Below are 15,550 nucleotides of genomic sequence, written 5' to 3'. Positions count from 1 at the left end.
TTATAGTGTGTGGTGTGTTTTGTCTCCCGCAGACTGCCTCCGTCTGCAACGCGTGGGTTGACTTCCGATCTCTAGTTATCAGTGTTTCAGAACCGCTGTCGATGTTGAATGGCGCCATCATATTCGTAGCACGATAGAGATGTTGCGCAGCAGTTGCAAAAACATCCAACACCACCACTCTTGTTTCCTTGGCCACGCGCTCCGCATACCGCACTGTCGTCTGCCGATGGATTTGTATTCTTTCAGTCAAGCGTCCTACTTAGAAGTAGGGTATGAAAAAGGTTAGGCGGGTTTGAAGTGATTGGTCAGGTATTGGTTTGCTTGAACTTTGCACCCCCATTTCCTTGATAGTCGCACACCGTCACGCACCGACTCGGCTGGTCCAACTCCTCCATTCACACTTACGGTTTTTATTCCCTCTACTCTGTTGACGCAGTTTGCGACACCTCAGCTATCAGTCGTTTTGATGTGGATCTCCGCATCTCGACTGTTTCTGTCTTGGGCAACCTAGCAGTATCTCGGCTCTCGTACTTCCTTTAGGTCACATGGCATTTGGACACCACGAGGGTGTTATAGCTGGACGATCATAGTCGTTTGATGTGGTAGCTTGTTTTAGATTGGTTGCACCTTCGAAGTGTCAGTCGTCACTGTGAAACTTCCGGTCCTTCCGAAGAGACATAGATTCCATTTACGGAGAGACTCAGCGATCGCTTATGCTACCTCAATAGCAGAGTGATTCTCTTCGCTCGGTGTCAGTGTTCTAAAAAAGAACGCCACTTGGCCGTTCTGAATTCGAGATGCAGCAATGGCCGTTTCTGAGGCTTCCGTCTCGACAATCAAGAGTGCATCGTAGTCGACTCTCGCGACCATGCGTTCTCTAACCTTTAAATTTTCGAAGGACTGTCGTACACGCTCCGGTAAGAGAAAAAGCATAGAAGCATGGTATCCGTTGCGAGTAGTGCGAAAACGTGCCAACACTTGGTTATTGGGATTTAACTTCTTGTAGGTGAGGACTTGACGAATAGGACGCATTGGTTCGGGCTGTAGTTTGATAACTCCTTCAATGATTTCATAGCCCAGCAGGCGTATCTGTTTCGCTGCTATGATGCTTGTATCGCAGTCAAGGGTAGTTCCGTATTTCTTTATTACTTCATAGAAAGATTTGAGGTTCCGGTCACGCTCGCTTTGGGTAATCCCGCAAATAGTAACCTCAATGTAAGTGGTGTCACTTGTGTTTTCAGATGTGATTATACGGTCATTGGTAGGTTGGAAGTATGCCAATCCGTTGGTTACACAGGAGGGATGTGGCTTATTTGAAACAGTTCTCCTGTGCTTCAAAAACCATATACAGTTTGTATTTCGCGCTGATCGGAACTTAAGTGTAATCACTAAGTAGGTCTAAGCTGCGGTAACGTATAAGCGTCTAGGTATGTGAGCCGATTAAAAAGTGGCTTGACTAGTCCACTACCATGCCCCTTTTCTGGTTTGAATTCTTCGTGACTACTGCTTGAGCCCTCCAAGGAGAACTCGAAGATTCGATTACACCTTCATCAAATAGTCAGCTAACTTTGGAGCGAGTGAACTCTTAACGCCGTGATTTCGCAGCGAAAGGCTTGCAGTCAAGGGAGAGGTTGGCGAAAAGAGGAGCTGATTCGACCGTAACAGCAGTTTAGACCGCTTAGGGTGAATAGACCTTGGTTCCCACCGAAGGTGATTTCAACTTTTCTATGTAGACCAAGGTAGTGTGGTCTAACAGCACATCGGCGCATAGATCGGGCAACAATAGTTTGATTTTTTTTGTAAACTGTACCCCTGTAATCGATGGATACGTAGCAGCAGCCGCTAGTTGAAAACGACTGAGAAGGGTGCCACGGTAATCACAGTCGTTAGTGTTATCTCTCTGCCATATATACAAACCACGAACTTCCCGTACTTCCTGCGTCTACGAGGGCCTAAAGCGATATTCCGTTTACTTTTGTTGTTCACCGCGCGGGTCTAACAGCTTGAGGCTGCAGAAGTCAACATAGAAGACAGAATCAGTCGTACAATTTGAGTGGTGTTTGATATATTTACAGGGAGTATGCGGCAGCCTGTTTGCCGTGTGATGTATAGACGAGTACTGGGTATCGAATCCGCTTCTTTGGGCAGCTTGTAAGAGATATCAGGTTAGGACGACTGTACTGTGCGCTACATTTACTTAAAACACCAAGTGCCGAACAAAGCGCTGAGGGCTGTTCGACCACCCCTTGTTTTCACGTCATTCTCTTGCTTTTCGCTGGACATCGCACGCATCCTGTTCCAGTGGAAATCAAATTGCAGATTAGCGCTAACGGGGGACTAACCTGAATCTAGACTGAGTAGCTCGGTTATCGTATTCTTCGACTCAGTATTGTCTCGTCGATACAACATACTGTAGCTTCTTACATAGCACTGTGCGTTAGGTAAGTGCCGTTGTGTTGTGTAAGAATACCAATCCTGCTCGTGCCATCCTACTTGAACACGGCGCACAGATGTAACAATTCTACTGTTGTTTAAAAAGGTGGACACTTACCTCTTGTCTGTTTCTTGGAGGTTATAGGTGGTCTCTGTCACTAAACTTTCCGCTCATAACTGGACGGTTGGCAATTAAGCACTAGTTTTTTGCCGATGTGTTGCTGTCCCTGACGATGGCGCTCATGGCGCACTTTACGGCTTAGGAGTTGTGTCCCAGTTTTGGGGACTCTTGGTACTTTCTTACTACTGGAGTTCTTCAGCCGGCAGTAGTTGCTTTATCCAGGAAGATTGATAAAAAAAACTATCATAAACTTGTTCGATGTACCCTATGAAAACGAAGGGCCAATGTCTAACCCGTGTGGAACTGTATTTCCTCACAATGGTGCCAACGTATACAGTGGATTGAAAACATTTGCATTTGTTCATACCATCAGACGACTTAGTCGCGCTGAACTGAACATTCTACTATCCAGTCCAGTTGTAACCCAAAGTTTAGATCCCATTGTCATCTAGGGCATTAGTCGCAACTTTGTTAAATTATGTGATTCTCCCTTCCTTATCTGGGGAAATTGATGGCTTTGTGTTTTTTATTACCTGATTCGAAAGTTTTTTTGGAAACACATTATCTTGGGTCATTTTATCAGTGTTACATATGTACTCCTTTTTTGATAGCGAGATCTAGATGATGGCATAGCACCACCCAGAAGTCGACACGCCCCAATGGAGATCGAGTCTGCGGAAAGCAAAAAGGTAATTCAAGCTTTAAAATTGACTAGTTCGTTGTAGTCACGAATGGATCATATTGCCGCTCTCCCTTCTCGCGTCATCCACGTTCGAAACATGCCTTCCGATGTCAATGAAAACGAAATTGCTCTCCTTGCAATTCCCTTTGGGCTCATCAAGAACATGGTCCTTTCAAAAAAGAACAATCAGGCTCTAATTGAAATGGAAGTCTTGGAAGACGCGATGCAGCTCGTAACATATTATTGTAAATATCCGGTTATGCTGCATGGAAAAAACATCATCCTGCAGTTCTCCACACATACACACCTGGAGTTGACGACAGAAAATAATGCGATTGAAAATGCAGTTAAGAATGCGAACCGGATTGTGCAGCAAGATCTGAGCGGTGTGCAAGCCGGCGCACCTAACAGTGTATTGCGTATAGTGATTGATAACATAATGGGACAGCAAATCAACCACGTAATACTCTACAAGGTTTGTTATCCTTCATCCATCTTTCACTCGTCTAGATCTTTCATCGATTCGGAAAGATATTGCGTGTCCTCATTTTTCTGCGTTCCAATCAATATCAATGCATGCTGGAGTTCCAGAATCATATACAGGCTTTCGTCGCAATGTTGGTAAGCCTCATTGATAATGTTCCGTTTTCAGCTGCATTTTCACCCCATGTTGTGGTCACATTGGTTTTCTTGGATGGCAAAGATGCCCTCAAATTAAAATGCCAGTCGATTGTGCGTCTATGAAAGACTTTGGGGCGCAGAAACTGCTCTATTAGCCCTCCATCAGTACCGAAAATACCCAAGATTTGAAATCGAAATGACTAAAACCTGTGGATTTTTTTCAGCGTTCATGGCGTCGACTGATGGCTTAATTCCGCTCACTCTTCAAAATGACTGTGACATTGTTTTCATGCCGAAGCAAACCTAAGTCGAACGAAGGGTGGGAATAAATTCGATTTTTATATTGAACCAAGTGCACGGGACTCGTGAGATTTAGATCCTTTGGCGTTGGCCACTCACTTAACGCACGTGCACCGATTTCATGTACATGATAAAGTAGCGCACCGTCCTGTCAAAAATCATGTTATAACCTATCCTATGCCTATGATTTCCGCAGATTCCCCAGTGCATTTATTGGCAACGGTTTTATGCACCTACGAATGTAAAATCTACTCAATACTCTTGCGGGCGGCCAGTTCTAGGCGTGATCTTAGAGGCTGGTGTCTTTGCAGGTAAATTTACATTTGGATCGGTATGTTGCTGCCGCCTAACTAGCACAATTAGCAAACTTGGTGCATGACCTATGGTTGTGATACTTATCTATGGGTTGTTATGCGTCGGTTGGGATACTGCCAGAACACATAGGCCTAGACGAGGGGACGATTAGGATCATCCATTCAAGCCTTTGGCTCTTAGGCCTGACCACAAGGCAGTGGTATTTGGCAGGAAATGCAAGCACACTACCATTATTGTAGGACATATCGCTGCCCATGTTTTAACCCCAACCTGCGGGGCCAGGATAGTGTGTCGGTTTACTGCTTTACTACTCACCAATCTGGTATGGGAGTCTGGGAGTGTCTCACGGACACCACCCAGTATAGTTTATTGGGCCACGGCAGCACACAAGTTGTCACACCACGGTAGGGTCCAGTTTCTTCGGGGCGGAATCTGGTTATACACTCTAGGTTAGTTGTCGGTTAGACTGTTCTTTCTAAAGTTCCTATGACGCTTTGTATCTGGAAGGGACAGATTTTTAGTACCTTTAGCCAAAACTGATCTGTTTGTTTAAAAAGTGTCAGTAGCTAACGGTCGTCGAACTACTATCTTGCCTCTGTATCAGTAGGCTAGCTCGAATCAGTTTTTCTTCTCAGTTGTTTCATGCATCTGGGGTCAAAATACTCCGGTGAATGGATTTTCTGCTGGAACACTGATAGCCTTGATATTCGCTTCATCTTGCACCAACTGACGTGGTCTTCAAATGACGAATACGCGGAAGCAACGTTAAACGACTCAAATAGTGACCAGAAGCAAGTCGTGATGTATTTTTTTGTTGCTACTGGCCACGTCGCAGCTGAAATGACCACATTCCACTGGGATCTAAGTACCTTGGTAGTCAAGACTGAGTTTACAAAACCTTGAAGCTGGGTAGAAGAGGAATTAAATGTATGGACAACAACAACAACACCGAGTCCAGAGTGGGTTGATTTATGACTTTATTTGAACAACTATACCCTTTTTTCCTGTTTGGGTAATCCCTCCCACATGTGTGGGCTGATTTCTTTGTAGTATTTGCAACGCTTTCTGAACCTCAGCAATTAATTCTCCATAGTCCTTCATAATATGTACACCGCCGGAGTGAACTGTATATGACCATGGAATAGCGCGACGCCGCATATGTGGGTTGTGAACTTGACCGCATATTCCGTATGTGCCCTTAGTATCACTTCATGTTATTGTTTGTCACAGTTTCTCGTTGCTATCTTGAAGCTCCTGGTATAACTTTACGACATTAATTAATCTGTCGCGTAGATCTGGGGCTAACTTCATCGATATACCGAAGAAAAGTTGAAAATGATATGAGGAATTCTGAGGCTTGAGGTTAACGTAGGTAACAAACTTTAACTACAGGATGGTGGAACAAAGTGTACAATAACACTCGAGTAAGGTGGTTCTGATACACTATTTTCACGCGAACCTTCTGAGAACGATGTGGTCACCGGAATCCAAACAACGGTAAAACTATGGTGCATCGAGTGAAGTTAGTTTTTTTGGAAACATATAACTAGTGCAGTGTTGGTATTACCGGGGGCGAGATGGCTCAGTGGTTAGAGCGCGAATTTACTGACCGGAAGGTCCAAGTTCGACCTCTACCTCTACCTCTCGATTTCCCATGTCAGGGCTTGGGTAACCTGGCAGTATCCAAGCCATCGTGCTTCCTTCGGGTGGCACGACAACTAGGCACCGAAAGGGTGTTACAGCCGAATGATTTTTAATGATACCACCTTATCTATGGATCTAATGGCGACCATAATACTATTTTCGCAGCATTTGAATGGACAGAACATTTACACTGGATGTTGTTCCCTTCGGGTTGAATTTTCCCGAACTCGTGGTCCTTTGGAGGTTCGTCGGGAGAACGACAAATGCCGAGATTACACAATATCTCCTCTTTTGGAGGACGAACTCAACAGTCCGCCACCTGCAAACGTTCCTGTCAATCAGCTATCAGCTACTGCTAACTTTCAGCCGAATATTGTAGGCCAAAATCTCGCCGTTGTCAATCCAATGACCAACATACCGGGAATGGGGACTGCAGGGGCCGTCCCGGGCATCACGGAACTAGCTGCACAGTTGACCATGCTGGCACAGCAATCTGGTCTTGCACTGAGTCCGGCAGCTGCAGCAGCAACTGCCAGCTTCATGGCTTTGACTTCTCAAGGTGGGACAAGCGCTTCGTGCATGCCCAATGCTCACCCAGGTGCTGCCACAATGTTGGCAGGAACACCCTTAGGTGCTTCTCCGGGGATTCCCGCAATGCCAACCCCACAAATGCTGCCAACGGCGCTGCCACAAGCTTTCACCGGTGGTAATCAAGTATCAACGCCAAGCAGTACTGTGCTAATCGTCTCAAATCTCAACGAAGATGTAAGTTTTCTGACGTACCTATACATGCCCAGGCTTGTCTGACGTTTACTTTCGCCCACATCCTTTATTCGAAATGTACTAAAAACTGATTGCTTTCGTTTTCCTGTTTCTCTTCTCTCCACTTTCATCCTACCTCATGCACTGCACGTTGTTTGTGCAATGACTTCCAATTGGCCGTTTCTTCGCGTTTTACCATCATCTCGGCGGACGGCGCCTATTATGCGATACGCGACTGGTGGCTTACTTTCTACTCTCGTCCTTGTTCGCATTACTACTACTTATCATTACTATCCACGCTTTCGGTTTATTTGGCTACTCGTTTTGGCGATCCGAATTGCTTTCACTTCAATTTATCTGAGTTAGAAGGTCTACCCGGATGCCTTGTTCACGCTTTTTGGTAGGTTTATTTCATTCTCGTTTATCGTCTTCGGGACGATTCACCATCCTTATTTCCATTTCAACACAGTTTTCTTAGTTTTCGGGACCCTTTTACTATATGTTTACAAGGTATCTCAGGTGGTGTTTCAGGAACCCAATCAAGAAAAGGCTGTTGACACTTGTTACAAAATGTCTGATTTAGTGTATTCTTTCTCATAGGCGTTTATGGTGATGTCAATCGCGTGAAGATTATGTTCAACAAAAAAGACACTGCTTTGGTGCAGTTCACTGATCCACAACAGGCCGTAACAGGTATGCTCCTTATCACTCTATCACCAACCATGTTTCTAGCCCTGTATTATTTAAATGGGCAGCCACTGTGGGGCAAACCGCTCAAGATAGCTGTTTCCAGGTTCAATGTCGTTCAAATGCCTAAGGAAGATACAGATGTTGGTCTGACCAAAGACTACGCCAACAGTCCGTTGCACCGGTTCCGGAAACCTCACTCCAAAAACTTCCAAAATATCTACGCTCCAAGTAATGTGCTGCACCTGAGCAACATCCCACCAAACATAACAGAAGAGGAGATCCGTGTCTTGTTTGAGTCCAAGGGATACGAAGTTTCCGGATTCAAATTCATGATGTATGTGAAACGTTTCCCGTTGACTAACCTTGATTTTATTTCAGGAAAGACAAACGGATGGCTCTTGTTCAGTTGAGTAGCGTTGACCTCGCTATTCAAGCATTAATCGTGAGTTCAAAGTTTCATGGTGCTTCCTTTATGATGTTCCTGGATGATTTTATTCGTTTGGGACTGACATGCCTCAAACAGTTTGTAACGCTACAACCACATAGAATGTATGTAACTTTCGTCCCAACTTCACGACTCATCTCATGCACTCCTGTCAGGCGTGGTTCGTGGCCACTGCCAGGCACCTCATGGATATCATCGCTTTTATTCACTACGTATATGTGGACTGGACACCACTTGCACAACGCCATCGTTTCGACATATGTCCAAGTGAACTCGATTGAACATCACCACAACAAACGGACTGCTGATCCTCGATCAAATTTGATGGTGTTTTTCGTTGTAAGATAATTCCGCCACACATTCATGGGCATAACAAATATTTTATTTTGCAAATAGCAGATTGTCATGGTGATTCCAAAGTCCATATACGCCGTCCAGCGGGAATACTGAATGGCTGGGACAGCACGGCATGCAAAAGGCGTACGTTAGCTTCAAACAGCATAAAGTTTAAACGTTAATATGGTGAGAAATGGAAGGGTGATTTTTTTTAGGTAACAACACCACTGCACCTACCTAGTGAACCCAAGGAAGGATGAAGCCAACAGTGGCTGTCAAAGTTTTCAGCAACCTTATAAGTAGTGTGTTGTCGGAAAATGCAGGGAAGGGAACGAAGTAAAAATGAAGAAAACGAGTTAGGAAAGCTATAAAAGGTTTGAAACCGAGGCTTGTGAAAACAACGCTAACCCGGAGAAGCTTTAAGATCAATTAGACTAAGTTGATGAACCAGCACTAATTTAACCTCGTTAGAAATGGTTTGGAGCCAACCACTGACCAGGTCAAGACTTGATGATCAGGAATCTTTGGTCGGGCTGCGACAGTTTTTCTCATAACCTGTGACAAAGATGAGACAGAAATGGGACAATACGGATACTTTAGCCAGAGTTATGTGACAACCAATGAGCAGGAGAACGCCAATTGAAAATGGCTATCCGGTGGGTCGAAAGGCATCGGGCGACCGAAAAACCACTATGGTTAAATTAAAACAGTGGGGCAACAAATTGTTTAGTTGGCTTGGGATTCATTTGGAGTGGCCAACTTCTCGAGCGTTTTGCACGAAGTAAAAATATTCCCGTGTGTGAACGAGCATCTTCATCTACCGACATATTCCTTATTCACTCACAACATAAGAAGCTGGGAACTACGTGTCGCTGGTGAAGCTCTTGGAACGAATCGTTTAGGTACAGTCAATGTGATTCACCTAGGATTGGGTTTTCGTGAACTTATGTGCGCTGGACTCGAGGTAAGAAGCTGGGAACTACCTGTCGCTGATGAAGCTCTTGGAACGAATCGTTTAGATACAGTCAATGTGATTCATCTAGGGTTGGGCTTTCGTGAACTTATGTGCGCTGGACTCGAGTCTTTGCAAGACATGATCGTTAACTAATCCCAGTTTTGTTCGTTCTGTTAGTTTTTACCCAAACTACCTGAGTAGCTGCTTGAAGCTTCAGATATCTGGGATGTTTGCGAGCACTTGTATTAAACCTTAGGTGAATAAATTAACTCAGTGGTACGACAGCTAAGCGCCACCGTTTTCACTGGTGTTGTCGACAGTGGCAATGTTGTTGGCAAAAACCCAAGTCACTAAAATTCATGTTTGACACTCAGCGCTGATCTAACTTGATAACGGAAAGGGACCTTGCTGATTGATCTTCTGTATAGCTGAAGACAGTCTTGTAATCATATTCAGTTATCAAAACTCTCACTTCAGAGACGAAATATTTGTTAGCAATAACCACATTATTTTGCAACACTTCTGAGATAATGTCGGGATACTTCGTGAGCACCCTGCAAATTTAAGCCCGAGCACACAAAATGGTCAAACAAGAAGTAGGGCTTACGGTTCTCTCCACCAATTTCATGAATCTTCTGCACGGAGCCTGACCACGTATCAGGGCGATTTCCCGGAACGCAGAATGGTATCATTATTACCTTTTCACACCTTCACCAGTCATGAATAGGTGTAGTATTTGTTACCGGTCCTAAACTTTTGACTCTTCCCGATTCAAATGTACTATATGTATTCGTTTCTGTTTTTCCTCTAGGCCCTACACAACTGTCAACTGACGGAAAATTCACATTTGCGAATCAGCTTCAGCAAGATGGGGATTTGATCTCTGCATTTCCATTTGTCCTACTTTCTGGCCATGCTTTCTGAACATTATCTCACTCTGAAGTTAATAAAGTTTTATGGCCGAGTGTTATTCCAAGAGATCGATCCATTTTTCGATTGTTTCGTCCATTATGGTTTAATTCGCAGTTGAATCCCTCAAGGCAACATTTAGTCTCTAGTCTTATAAATTGCCACTAGTCACATGCAGTGCATTTAGGATTTAGGGTGGTGGAAATCTGCGCTTTGCGTGCATGTCTTTTGGTGTTATTCTTGGACCGTGCAGGATTTCTATAGCTCTGAACTCTTGCTAACCAGCTGTTTTCTTTTCATTCCTAATTTGTATGCACCGGTTGAGAAAAGGAGCACCACAAGCTTCAATTACGCGCCCCTCAAACAATACGATTGACCAGTAGTTCTCAACCTGTCCCCAATCACGCACACCTTTCAGCTGTTAGTGATTGATGCGAAAGGTTCCAAATGATGTGTTACCTCTATAGGCATAATGCACTACTCATGAGTTGCTGAAAATTTTTGGCTTCACCGTTCCTGGGTAGGCGTAGTCCTTGAGTTTCCGTCAACCTTATGTTCTGCTTATACCCAAATTGCACGAAGTTAGCGAAATGAACTCACTTGCAAACCAGTTTGCTTATGCAGGAGACTCACCTGGAACCCCGACCTAAGGCTGCCACCCTGACGTGGTGTTCGGGCTTGAGTGGTGCAATGATCCCGTGGGCTACACTGTCTGGAACCTGGTCCCACACACAACGACCATGCCAGGAAGGCTAAAGGAGATCAGTGAGACCCCGTACTACGGGTAATCGTGCTACGAGGCGGTATGGGTGTAAATTTGTACTGTCCTGTGCGACAGAATTGTGAAGTCCCCCCTTCGACCAGCATGTCCATATTTATGGAAGCAGCGACGCTACCTTCCCCCGAGAAAGGACGGGTTAGAACAGGCTGGCACCAAAAACCGCACACTCCGATTGCCCAACGGTTGACCGTGATCGCCGTCACATTATCTAATACAGTCGAAATATTTTTAAAACCAAAGAGTCTGGTGTTGCTCCAAAGGCACCTGCTGGCCACATCAGGAATGAGACAGTAATGCCTCATTCCCTGCGCCGAGCAGGTCAGACTATTGAGTCGTCGGCTCCGGGCAGGGTCCCCAAAGAAAACCCACACACTCTCCCACTGCCTCGTGTGTCAGACTTTTGAGTCAGGCTAGGGTCAGGGTCCTCGAACAAAACACTACGTCCTCCCACTGTCTTGTGGGTCAGACTTTTGAGTCAAAGGCTCAAGGTGGGAAGTATCATTTGCCCGCGCAGTTCAGCGTCCACCAATGTCCCTCCCCAACCCCTTCCCACCGCACAAGCAAACGTCGCTGGGCCATTTGACTGTCAGTCACCTGACCGAAGGGCCTTAGGCTCCTCGCTGCCTACAAACATTAAACAAAATAACACCTTTCTAAATCCACGAGATCCTTTCTATATAGGAGCTTTTAACGTCCGTACTCTAGGTCAGATTGGCAAACAGGCAATGCTTGCTGAATCCGTAAACTTTCTTAAAATTCATGTATGCCGTGTCTCCGAAACACGCATACAAGACCCAAGCGTGGTTTCGCATCTCAGAACGCCAAGAATGAACTTAGCTCTTTCACATTTCTCTCCTTGTGTCCGGTGACGCAAAAGCAATGAGTCGTGGAGTATATGGCGTGGGAGTTGCACTCAGGCCCAGAGCTGTGCACGCTTTGCTGGATTGGATCCCAGTAAACAGTCGTTTTTCGCCGTCCTGTTATCCAGTTCAATCAAACTCAATGCCCCTCGGCATAAAAAGCGATGCCCGTTTGTAGTGTCGACAGATACCCCTGCAGACTGCAGTTACGATGCCGAGAAGAATAAGTTCTATCGAGAGCTATCTGGGCTCATTCGTTAAGCAAAAAGGCGATTTGAATGCTCAAATAGGTCGTGTGAGCTCTTTGGAATCACATATGGGCGGTAGATTTGGAGTCGGTGCTCGCCGCAAAGACAGCGGAGGTCGACTCCTTCAGTTTTGTGCTGATCATGAACTGTTCCTCCCTTATATCAGCTGATACGACCGACTGGCTTTAGGAAATCAACTGTCAGCGAAACGATAAATGAAAAACGTGGTTCATAAATTCCCTCGCAAAAACGCCGACTGGGAAGATACGCCGAACACTTCGAAGAACAGTTAAGCTGGCCCTCTGCGACACAGCCCTTGGAGATGATGCATACGGGCGGATGGAATGTAAACATTGATAACCCGTTGAAAGAATAAATGAAGTATGAAACATCCGTACTGAAACGTGACAAGGCACCAGGATCGGACGGCCTGTATCCAGCCCTCTTCAAAGATGGCGGAGAATTCCTGGTGACCCATCTGACGAAGCTTATTGGTACTATACGGGACGAAGAGAAAGTGCCTGCAGAATGGGTCATGTTGACAGTTATCCCTATCTTCAAAGAGGGCGTACGGACACTGTGTGAAAACCACCGTGGCATCAGCCTGTCAACTGTGGAATCGAAGGTGCTCTCTGGTCTTATCCTTCGAGGGTTGACTGAACACAAGGAGAGAGATCCGTGAAAGCTAAGCTGAGTTCCGTCCTGCAGGAGGATGCATCGATCATATCTGCACCCTCTGATAGATTCTGGAACAGCGACACTGCTTCCAGCAACCAACAATAGTTGTGTTTGTCAATCTGAATGCCGCCCTTGATTCTGTGGACCGCCAGGTACTGATATTGTCTGTGGAGCAAAGGTGTCCCCCTTCTTAAGCTGCTGTGGAGCTTCTCCCGCGGCGGTGTGAATGTCTACGGGAGGCTTTCTCCTGAGTTCACCACATTAAGTGGTGTCAGATAGAACTGTCCTCTTTCACCTTTCCTCTTCAACTTCGTCATTGATACGATCGTGGAAGACTCACTATCAGACTCCCATGCGTGTGGGGTCGAAGTGCTTCCTGGGCGTCCGCTCACAGATATCGAGTATGCAGACGACATAGATCTTCTTGGATCTGACCCTGTGGTAATGCAAACAATATTAACTAACCTAAATGATTCCGCCTACGTACACGAGGGTTCAGTCATGTCGTGATTTTACGGGAACATCACTCGGTGATCTATTTGGAGAGCCTTGTACCATCTAATCTATTTCCGGAGCATTAGAATACCCTAAGATAACTATTTTATCTAAATTCTGACTAATACATTTGAGCTTGGCAACTAGTTTATCGTCTTTCTTTGAAGGTTAGTTTAGTCCACGGCATATGTGAACTACTGCCATAGATATGACTTGAATATGAAGTTCAAGGCATACCGGGTATATATTAGGATCGACCAACGTAAATCGTAACCACTGTGTGTAATGATTTGCTACCAAGAGAATCGTCCCACAACCACGCCGCCCATTCTTTCTATAAGCTCTGTAAGCAGGGGGAGAATAGGTTACCGTCGCTGTAGCCATGTTCAGGAAGGCCTGGAACTCAGTTGTAGTGGCACAGGCTTTCGTAGTTTTGTACTCTCGCTATGCAGATATGCTGTGCGGTATTTCAGTCGGGGGGACTAAAGGTGAACCGTTCATCGCCTTCACGAAACTGAACAGAAGTCAGTTGTGAACAGTGTGAGAGAAGTCAACTGCCGCTGCTCCCCGTTCAGATATCTCAACCCCACTATGCACTATGGAGAACGAGTATGCAATTGAGCCTTTGTCACTGGTCATCAATGGTGATTTGTTTATTACCTAATCTGATTAGGCTTGCAATCTAAGTGCTAGTGCATCAGAACTAAGGTAGCACTACTCTCTATCCATAGGGGAGCTACACAATGGACAGTGGTCAGAAAAATTCCATATCGATAGACGAGACATGGAACCATTATAGCAATTATACCTGCACAAATGTGGATAGTTACGGTGTAGAGTATCATATCATCTCTCTAACTAGGAAAACTGACCAGCTTCTGAAACCTAGACATCGAGCAATGCATTACCACTAATGAATAGAGGGAAAGCGGGATTTCAGATGTGACAAGAGTTTAACTATCCATATCTACCAGGACTGGATTCTTTTTTCTCATAAGGGTGTTGGACCGGCCAACATGAAAAATTGACAGTCACCGAATTAAATTCTATAGGCCATATCAACATAGAGAATGTACAGATATCTGCCTTGAAAGAAGGATGGATGGTCAGTTAAAACATTATCCACACATTCCTCCAGTGGTGAAGTGATTTACAAGAGCATGGGGGTGAAAAAGATGGAAGATTTCATTGACATCTCTGCAGGCGAGGAGTGGTACCATAGCTTTGTCGCCCCCATTCATCATTTTTTAAACCAGTCGATAAAACTTACACTCCGGTAAATTCTGAGTTTACTACCTGATGGAATTTATCACATTTTCGAATTCCCCCCAATGGGATTGGAGAAATATTAAGGAAACATGGTTGGTGCTATAACTGTCGCACAATATACTGAGAATTCCTCAGGTCAACTTAAAAAGTGCATTCGTCACCGTCAGAGCTATTAGTCGTTGACGCATTTTTGATTAGTCTTGTTAATTATAGTAAGAATTGATAAGTCTCACGCAATCAACAACAGGCAGAGTGGCGTTCAAGGGTCATTAGAGTTTAGCTGGCGAGTTCTATCCCTAATACGTAACTGCAGTGGACCCATTAGATTAGTTTGGGACGAATACGACAATGCAGTTCTGTAAATTCCAGCTGAACTCGTAAAATTCTCATGCAATATCATTCCAAGTGTCCGTCTAAGGACCCAACACCCGCAGAAATTGTCAGGTGAACGAAGATTTTCTTGCGGAGTGCCCATGTTTACTGAATGATTAGTAAAGGACCTCCAAATGACGCAATCTAGTGAATCACTTCGTAATAATGTTCTAAACTTTGGTTGATCTGAGAGATCGGGAAAGAATTTTGCCTTAGTGATGTAAGTAGTGGCATACAACAGAACTTTGAAAAGATTATCAAACACTACTTGGTTGGTAGATTTCGCCAACGACCGCACTGCATATATATATATATATATATATATATATATATATATATTACTGCATGGACAAAAAGCCACAAGACTACATATAGTTTCTCACCTAGGTGCACTTGCCCAGTGTGACGTGTGAGTAATTTCGCCGTTGGATTTCTTTTTGAGAATCGGAAGGCTTATTCGTGTTTCGTTTTCCAAACAGATTGCTACCGGCAGGTGGAATTGGCTCTCCGAAAATATTTGTGCCTTCTTTTTGACTTCGTGTTGATAACAATGCAATGAACAAAGCGCCTAAAAAGTTTACGTAGTGAACCAGTACTTACAACGAGAACACCGGTTACTACACGACACAGTGAA

At 44.8% G+C, this 15,550-nt stretch overlaps 1 protein-coding gene across 1 annotated transcript; it reads left to right on the top strand.

Moving 5' to 3' along the window:
- Window positions 1-3,160: 3,160 nt before the first annotated feature.
- T265_05632 (hypothetical protein) lies at window positions 3,161-12,115 on the top strand (the record flags this gene model as incomplete). Its single annotated transcript, XM_009170691.1, has 9 exons — window positions 3,161-3,243; window positions 3,280-3,711; window positions 3,747-3,857; window positions 6,282-6,881; window positions 7,245-7,278; window positions 7,479-7,571; window positions 7,611-7,902; window positions 7,947-8,010; window positions 11,912-12,115. 9 exons carry the CDS (start codon window positions 3,214-3,216, stop codon window positions 12,113-12,115), a joined length of 1,860 nt encoding a protein of 619 aa, XP_009168955.1.
- Window positions 12,116-15,550: the final 3,435 nt, after the last annotated feature.

This window comes from Opisthorchis viverrini (assembly GCF_000715545.1).
Source record: "Opisthorchis viverrini unplaced genomic scaffold opera_v5_109, whole genome shotgun sequence".
Lineage (NCBI taxonomy): Eukaryota > Metazoa > Platyhelminthes > Trematoda > Opisthorchiida > Opisthorchiidae > Opisthorchis > Opisthorchis viverrini.
Note: the sequence above shows the minus strand (reverse complement) of the source record. Positions and strands in the feature narration are given on the sequence as shown.